This window comes from Charadrius vociferus, unplaced genomic scaffold (assembly GCF_000708025.1).
Source record: "Charadrius vociferus isolate BGI_N301 unplaced genomic scaffold, ASM70802v2 scaffold773, whole genome shotgun sequence".
NCBI classification, from domain to species: domain Eukaryota; kingdom Metazoa; phylum Chordata; class Aves; order Charadriiformes; family Charadriidae; genus Charadrius; species Charadrius vociferus.
The window spans coordinates 120,102-128,737 of NW_009647799.1; the positions used below are offsets into that span (position 1 = coordinate 120,102).

At 55.2% G+C, this 8,636-nt stretch overlaps 1 protein-coding gene across 1 annotated transcript in view; it reads left to right on the forward strand.

Annotated features, from left to right (window-relative positions):
- The window catches only part of MXRA7 (matrix-remodelling associated 7), a 22,364-nt gene that overhangs the window by 1,521 nt on the left and 12,207 nt on the right, over nt 1–8,636 (forward strand). Inside the window, exons 3-4 of the mRNA XM_009882411.1 lie at nt 1,384–1,444; nt 5,745–5,844. Of these exons, the coding sequence (XP_009880713.1) occupies nt 1,384–1,444; nt 5,745–5,844 (161 nt within the window). The remainder of the gene's footprint in view (nt 1–1,383; nt 1,445–5,744; nt 5,845–8,636) is intronic.

Sequence of the window (8,636 nt, forward strand, 5' to 3'; positions counted from 1 at the left end):
TGTCTCGGCAGCGTGTCCTTCTGGGGAGCCCGAGAGCAGGGTGGTGAGAAGGCAGCAAATGGCTGTGAATAATGCGCATTCCTCACCGATGACAAACTAACTTAGTTCTGGGTCGGGGCTGCGTACCGCGCTCCAGCAGTTCCTCTGAAGCCGTGCATTGCAAAGCCTCGGCTCTGCGCAGGGTCCTTCTTGGACCGTCCTTATTTCCCTTGGGTCTCCTTCCTCCTAATTTTTCTTGGGCGCTCAACAGCGTGGTGCCTTGCCAGGCTCCCTCGGTGCTCCTACCCCGCTCCGCCGTCTGCTTTGCCCTTTGCGCACCAGCACCGTCGCTTGGAATGGGACGCACGGGGCCGGGGAGGATGCCGGGGGATGCGCGCTCCGGGGTGCTGTTGACCTCCGGGCTCAGCTCATGGGAGTTTGCAGGCAGGGCGCTGGGGGCTGCGCTTTGTGGGAAGAAGGCACATAGACGGGAGCACTGCCATGTATCCCTGTCATCTCCAGAGCCGGAGCGCTCCTTTCCCTCCCTGCTTGCCGTTTGCATGACTCTCCGCTGCGTGTGCCACAAGGGGAAGGAATCTGGGCTTGATAAAACTTGTAGCTCATAGGAGGCAAGCCCCAAAAATTCCAAAACGGCTTTGCTTTTATTTAAAAAAAAAAAAAATGCTGTTGCTGCTCCTGTCTGTGCTGCAGAGACCGGCCGTGCCACCATGCCTGTGGGTGGGCACATCCTGGAGGAGCGAGGGGCCGGCGGTCCATGGGCAGGAGCCAGCGGTGTCTCGGGGGGGGGGTGATGCCAAGCAAGGCTGGGAGGGCTCCTGGTGGGGTACCAGCACAACCCCCCCAGCATTGCCTTTGACCACTGGTCCCAGCTGGAGAGTGGTCCAGGGACTTGCCTTTCCCTGTGCTGAGGGGGTCCATCCGAGCCTGGCCTGGGGGCACACAGGAGAAGTCCCCACAGCTCGTGGCTCGGTCCCCTGCGCGTCCCTGGGCTGGATGGGGGGTGGGGGGGTGCCAGCCCAGGAGGGTGCCAGCCCAGGAGGGCGCTCAGGCACACGGCTGTGCCTGGGAACATGGGGATAGCAGGTTCTTCTTAAAAACCTTAATATCCCCTCGATTATGGGGAGGCACTCGCATTTTGCAGCCTTTGGGTGGGAGTGCCATAAGCAAGGGCAATGTCCCCCCCACTGACTAGCCAGAGGAAAGCAGACTAACGAACCTGGCTCGTTAGCAAGCATCCTTTTGGCCTGTTCCCTGAAGGAGGCAGGGAAGGAGCGCTCGGCCCTTGTCTTGGGAGCTCCAGTCTCTGCCCTGTGGGCTCTGGTGCTCTGGCCAAGCATGGGTTATTTCACGCAGCACCTTCTCCTCTGTTTTTAACTCCTTCAGGAGGAAGATCCAGACTCGGAAAACGAGAAGCTGGTGGTGAGAGAGCCGGAGGATGAGGATGGTGAGTGCCGAGCAAGCCAGCACCCTGCGGGGAGGGTAGGGATGGGTCCAAGGGGCTGAAGCCCTGAGTTCTTGGGGATGTCCTCCTTCCTCCAGGAAATGGAGAGGAAATTCCTACCCCGGCAGCAGCCCCTGTTTGCTTCCCCAGATGCCCTTGGGCTGTTTGCCATGGGGTAGCTTTGTGATGAAGCCACCCCAAAAGCTCCTTGCACACATCCAGAACGATCTCCAGGGGCTTTAGTCAGAGCCGTGTTTAACTGTTTAGCCAATTAGTTGATTGGAAAATGATTAATTGACTAATTGGGGTGACAACCGCTGCGCTCGTAAGAAAATGAAACAGATGGTGCCAAGCGAGAGTGTGTGTCTAAAGGGGACTCTGCTCTCCTGAGTAGCCCTGGAGATGCTGGGATGTCCCCAGGAGCCCCTGCCTGGGGTGGCCGGGGACAGCTGGGGGAGCAGGAGAGCTCGGGGTGCTCCCCCTTCCCTGCCCCACTTTCCGCTTGCCCTTTTTAAGGCGCTGTGTGGCAATCCCCTGGCTCGGGAGGATTACTCCTAATGCCACAGAGAATCAAATTTTAATCCCGGTGCCATGCCTGCAAGGTGGGGGAAGCGCCTTTGGAGATGGGGTTCCCAAAAGACCCTTATTCCGCCCAGTCAGGCTTCCTCGCAGCGCTGGTGGCCGGGGATGGGGGAGACCTGCTTTGAGGAATGATGGATGTATCCTGCCAAATGGATGCTCGGTGACGCTGCTGTGTCAGGGTCTGCCTCCTTCGGTGCTGCTCTGGCACCGCTGTGTGTCACCCTGAAGGGACCATGGCTCGGGAGCAGGTGGAGATGACAGTCCCTGGCCGTGGGTCGTTGCTAGCTCAGCATCCTTCTTAAGCATCTCCTGCAGATGGCTACCGACTCTTCTCCTGAATTATTTACACCAGTTCTGAGGTGTTTTACCAGGACTGGGTAAAGTGATGGCTCAGGTCGATGATGAGGCGGCGAGCGGTGCGCAGCTGGGAATAACGGTGGTGCCACGGCTTTGCTGGGGAGAAACCTCACTCCATCCTTCACCGTTTCTCCTGCGCATCTCTTCGTCCTGACCCACCTCAAGCCACTGAGCTGCTGCCCAGCGAGCCGAGATTCCTCTTGGGCATGTGGGGGCCGTGCAGGCAGTCTGTCGCTAGCCCAGGATGCTGCTGTGGTGGCAAAACCCACCAGAGCCGCCTTCTCCCCCGAGACTGGCGGGGAACTGGCAGGTATTCGCTGCGTGCACGGGAGCGAGCCTGTGCGGAGCAGAGGTGCGCTCGAGGGGCTGCTTTCACCCCGCAAGCTCAGGGTCACAGCGCCGGCAACGCGAGGGCAGAGAGATGAAAGACAAATGTTTTCTTTAATAGGAACTCGGGGAGGCTGTGAGTAAGTAGGTCACCTCATATTTCTGTAGTGTTTTCGCCGTCCATGTGAAAACTCGGCCTCCTCTTTTTCCGTGTGTTTCCTGAAGTTTGTTTTCGGTCTGCAAAGAAAGTTCCTGAGCTCAGAAAACAGCCAGCGGTTTCCAAAGCCGCACACTGGCTCCTTTTTAACCACAAGACGTGGGCAGGGAGATGGGCAGCCTCCTCGCCTCCCTCTTCCCTTATTCTTTTCTGGCAGGGTGGCAATTAAACTGCCCTTTTTGGGACAGGCAAAAAATCCCAAATCTCAATTTGCTTGGCAGAAAACCACGTGAGGGAAATGATCTTAATTGTCCTTGAAATCAGGCGAGCCACACAAAGGTAACAAAACAGCTCCTGCCCTTCATCAGGGTAAGAAACAGGATGTTACACCCTCTTTTTTTTTTTTTCCTTTTTCTTTTTCTTTCTCTTAATATCTCCCCAAGCAGCAGCCAGCTGAATTTTCTTTCCGTACACTTTTACGGCCACCCGAAGGGCTGATAAGCCGCAGCATTACTGCTTGTTTCCAGCTGGCCGGACTTGTTTGCCTGCCTGTTCGGAGGGTTTTCCCACCGAGGGAAGCGGGATACGGCTGAGATGAACGTTTGGGGGACCGGAGCATCGGGGTACTTGTGTTCAGACACTTGTGAAGATGAGTGGGGAAAGGGTTCGTTCCCCCGGGAGCCACGACGGTGTTTTGGGATTAGAGAAACACTCCGGATCAGTAACTGAGCAGTAATCCACCAGGGCTTCCCAGGGAAGCTCCCCAAGATCAGGGATGCAGCAGTGTAAAGGGAGGGAAACGTGGATATCTGCAGGGAGGAGGTTTCTGTTAAATTCCCACCCCGCAAGTACCTGCCCAGGCACACTCCGTACGCCAGCGGCAGTGACCTTGCAGCGCTGGGCACGCTCAGGGCCGTACCTGCCCACGCAGCCTCGCACAGCTTGGTTTTGAGATCTCGGGTTTCTCCATCTACAAAATGAGACCCCGACTCGCCTTTTGCGTGGGGGTCCCCAGGGTCTGCCAGAGCCCTGGCAGCAGCTGGGCGCATGCGTGTGGTGAGCTTGGGGTTGGAGGAATTGCTAAATCGAGCAGCTGACCTTGAACACGGGGAGAAAATCCTTAAAGGCAGTATTGACCAGAAAATAGAGGGAAGCTGTTGATGCTAGATACTGGGAAGACATTTTTCACTTTGAGGGTGGTAAATTACTGGTGCGGGTTGCCCCGAGAAGCTGTGGCTGCCCCATCCCTGGAGGTGTTCAAGGCCAGGTTGGACGGGGCTTGGAGCAACCTGGGCTGGTGGGAGGTGTCCCTGCCTAGGGCCGGGGTGGGGGGGACACTGGATGATCTTCAAGGTCCCTTCCAACCCAGACCATTCTATGGTGAATCCTTCTGGGTGTGAGGAAGGGAGAAGGGCTGTGGGGTGTCTTTTATTTGGGTAGGTGGAGGAGAGACATTCACAAATGCGGTGCCTGCAAGGATTGGATGGGGCTTCCTAGGCAGCTGGGGACAGGTGATGGGTCCACGGGTTAGGCACAAGTTGGGGCTTTCTCTCCTGCCACAGAAGTCAGGGGAGTTTCACCACTTTTGGGGTCTTGCTGGTGCTGGGAGGTATCATCCTGGGTATTTGGTTGGTGGATAACGTACCATTTGTCAGGGCCGTGCCGATAATACAATAACATCTTCTTTTTGTGGACCCCTTAGAAGTATCCCCGGGGCTCCGAGGGTCGGTGGAAGCAGCAGATGTTTCTGGGTGGATGTGGAAACAGCAATACTCGACGTGAAGCAGCCGAGTCCTGCAGTCCTTGGGAGATAAAGCCTTGCAGATAAACAGCCCACAGATAACCAATAAAGGCAACTACCCGAAGGAGCCGTTCTCCCTGGGCTGCCCTTTGGATTCACCTCCACTTCTGGTTTTGGGTTTTTTTTTTGTCCCATCTGCAGGAAGATAAAGCAGGGGAGAGGTTTTTAAAAGCAAATAGCGCTCGAACAAAATCCGATTGGAAAAGGATCAGCTTTGGCTCAGAGTCCGTGAGCTGCGGTGCTCTAATTAGCACGGGGCCAAGGCTGGCGAGCCGGGCAGGAGAGCACCCAGGCTTGGAGAGGGAAACCTCCGTTTCCTCTTCAGGTCTGTTGACTGGTGACAGAGGGACTTGGACCGGGCTGTGTTGGTGCTCCTGCGGCCGCCTTGGCTCAGCACTGTTTGCAGCCCAGCTATTTGCAGTGTGGCACCTCTTTTTTTTTTTTTTTTTTTTTTTTTTTTTTTTTTTTTTTTCCCCCCACAAGCTTTGTCGAGGGCTGCGGGGAGCTCCTGGGCTGCGTGGCCTGGGACAGCTCTGCTCGTGGCACCGTCCCTGAGCCCCAAGCACGGGAAAGGGCCCCCAGATGAGGAGGGAGAGGAGGAATGCAAGTCTGGAGAGAAGCGGAAAACGCTGCGAGCTAATCGGGGCAGGATTAGCATGTCTTGATAAGCCAAGATGGGCCTGCAAGGCTTTGATTCCAAAGGCAGCGATAGCATATGGTTCCTGCGCTGTAGGATTTACTCGTATCTGCTTCCAAGCGGGGCTGCTCGCTCCCAGCAGTCCTCGCTGTTTCCAGTGCTGGCTGCAGCTGGGACTCCTGCCATCCTCTGGCCAGCGACACCTTGGCTCTCCACTGCGATCCGCACAGCTTCCCTGCCACAGCCCAGGCTTTCTGGAGACTGGAGCTGACGGGAGAAGAGTGTTTTGGGGTGGCCGTGGGGTTTGGGGTGCGTGTGCAGGAGCAGGGGTCAGCTAGAAGCTCAAGGGAACAAGCCCACTGCTGTTGATCGTTGCTCTCGGGAGGCCTCTGGCTCACACGATCTCTTGCTCTTCTTTGTCTTTCCCTCTCCCACTCTCTAGCTGCAGATGAGACATTCTCTTTTAAATACAGTCCTGGAAAGCTGAGGGGAAACCAGTACAAGTCAATGATGACCAAAGAAGAACTCGAGGAAGAACAAAGGTGAGTTTCCTTTTTCTTTTTGCCCATGGCCATCTGGTTGGCACCCTCTTGAAGCAAGCTGGGTGTCTTCAGACCTCTCTTTCCCCAAAACTACCTCGGTAGCCTTGGGCTCAACATCTCATTGCACCGTGGTCCAGACCTCTCCCACCCAGGCAGACACAAGACCAATCAAAGCCACGCTGATTTAGGAGATGGAGACACTGTGGCCCTGTATACCTTTGGAGCTGTTCAAGCTCCTTCTCTGGATGCTTAGCCCAAATTTTCCAGCTGATGCAAGCTGGTGTAGTTCCCCTGATCCTATTAGCACCACGTTGATTAACATCTGCTGAGGATCTGATCTCTAGCTACTTCCCTTCCCTTTACTCTGTGGCTTGGCCCCAAACCGGGGACATGGGCAAAGCTCAGAAATCCTGGAGCAAAGTAAGTGAGTGTGGAGCTTTCGAGTTCACTGTGATGGGGCTGAGACTGGAAATGTCCGTACCCAGGGCTGGCTCCTCAGCTGTAAGTGGTGGGGATTTGTCATCTAGTGGGTAGAGATGGAGAGCTGTCCATCCCGCGCTTTTTGCTAAAGTTTCCTCCTGAGCGCTGCATGAAGGAAGGAAGAGCCTGTCCTGTTACTGAAAACAAGCTTTCTAGCTCAAGATTTCCCAGCCTGTGCAAGGAAAATCAGCGCCAACATTGCACCTCGAGCTGCAAAGCCCTATCCAAAGCCAGTCTGCGCTGTCAGCGTGAAATCCCAGCCCATGTGCGGAGGGAGTCTTTCAGCCCATGGGCGCACAGAGCCCACGCTAAACCAGAGATCTCAAACCCCACAGCCAAGGGCTTTGCCCTACGAGCATGTTTTGTGGCAGGCTGCTCCCTAGCAGATGTGTCCAACCTGTACCCCTTCCACCTTGGGCAAGCTGCAGGGGACTGATTTCCCAGTGGTGGCTCAACAAGCCTGGGAGATGTTCTCTCCATTGCTGTCCCAAGGGCTGTGGGACCCAATTCTCCACCCAGTGGTGTTCGCCTCCTAGAAAGATTTGGGGGAATTTGTCACCCCTTGCCTGTGATGCCGTGGTCTAAGTACCACCACAACTGGCATGGTGTAAAGGTCTGACACGGACCAAGTGGAAACTTGAGCGCAGTAGAGATGCAAGGGTGGAGGGATCGCACCTCACCCCTGGGTGAGGCGTGCTCCTGCTGGCGAGCCCTGCCTCGAGGCCCCTGGGCAACTTCTCTGTGTTGCCAATGGCTGGGCTGGTCAAGGTTTGTCTCCATGGCGTGAGCAGAGCGTGGTGGTTGGCAGCGTAAATCCCACTCACTCCGGTCCTAGGAAAGACTCAGGTAGTCCCCAGGGCTCCATGCATGCTGCCTCCACTAGCTGAGCCTGCAGCAATTCTTTCCACGTCAAACCCGACTTTCCCAACAAGAGAGGTCTTCCCTTTCTGTCCTGGCTTCTGGGCTCCCAGTTGTCCTCAGCTCTTGGACTTCACCTGCCTTATAGCACTGCCAGGAGCAAAGATCTGCAAGGGCTGTGTGCTCTGGGGTCGGCAACAGAAATGAGCTCTGGTTTCCTCTAGCACGGGGTTGATTCTGCATTGGTGGCATCAGGAAAAATGTTGTTTGCTTTCTTCCTTTTGTTGTATCGTTATCGTGCCTGAAGCCCTGTGAAACGCTGAGCAGGGCTGTTAGTGTCATTGCATTTTTCACTTGGGGAGGGTGGTGGTGGAATGAACTGGGTGAATGTGAGAGAAACCTGTGGGGCTCAGTAGGAATTGGGCTTTGTGGGATCCTGCGAAGCACCAATGCAAAAATCTACCTGCAGCAGGCAAATTTAAACTCTTTGTACCAACAGCTCCATCCAAACCAGCTGAGCGATCGCTGCTCAGGTTTTCAGGGCCAAGAGTCCTGTAGGGCCTTGGGCTGGTTCCTCTGTGGCAACAAACGATTCTGCTGTCACCTGGGGACACTGAGGGGACATTGCCTACAGTTAGCAATGGGATGGGGGTTTTGTACTCAGCACCGTAGAACAGGCTCCAGGGGTGATGGACCTTTCCTGGGCACGTGGGACCTCCCAGGCATTGCTGCTCACATCCATCTGGAGCGGTCCCAGGTCGACCTAGAACTGATGGACAGTGCCTGGACATCAGGTCCTTGGAGGATCTCAGCAGCTTTACACAGTGAGGGCCATCGGCAGATGTGTTTTTCCTACTGCTCCTTTATTTTCCTCTCTTCCATATTTGTGTTGTGCATTTCTTCAAGGCAGCTTTGTGAATTATTTTTTTTTGTCTTGCTTCGTTGCTGGCTTACTTTTCCCTCCCCTCCCAAATCTTCACTTGCGGCATCAGCAGCTTTTCATTCCAGGCCTCGCAGGTGGTGTAAGGGGTCAGGGCTGCTGCCAGGTAAGCTCCCGGCCAAGCACAGCAGCTCAGTCCCATCCTGCATCCTTCTCCCTCGACGGTCCCATCCCTCTCCCCGACTCCATGCGCCCCGACCATGCGCTGCTGACCTGCTGTGACCCAGGTTTGCCACCTTTATGTTGCAGGATTGAGCTGACCTCTGATCTCACATCTCTGTAGCAAGTACCTTAGGTCCTCGGCCACAAATGTTCTTGCAAATCTTTTTGGTAAGGACACACTGTTTCTTAGAAGTAGTGGTGCTACTGATAACATCTGCTAATGTGTTTGGTGGGTGTTTTGTGTTTTTTTGTGGTTTTTGTTTTTTTTTTTTTTGCTTTTGGGTCTCATTTTTGGGGGTAAAGTTTGTTTCTGAGCTGCAGTTGACTGCCTGTCCCACCTCCCTCCCCACCT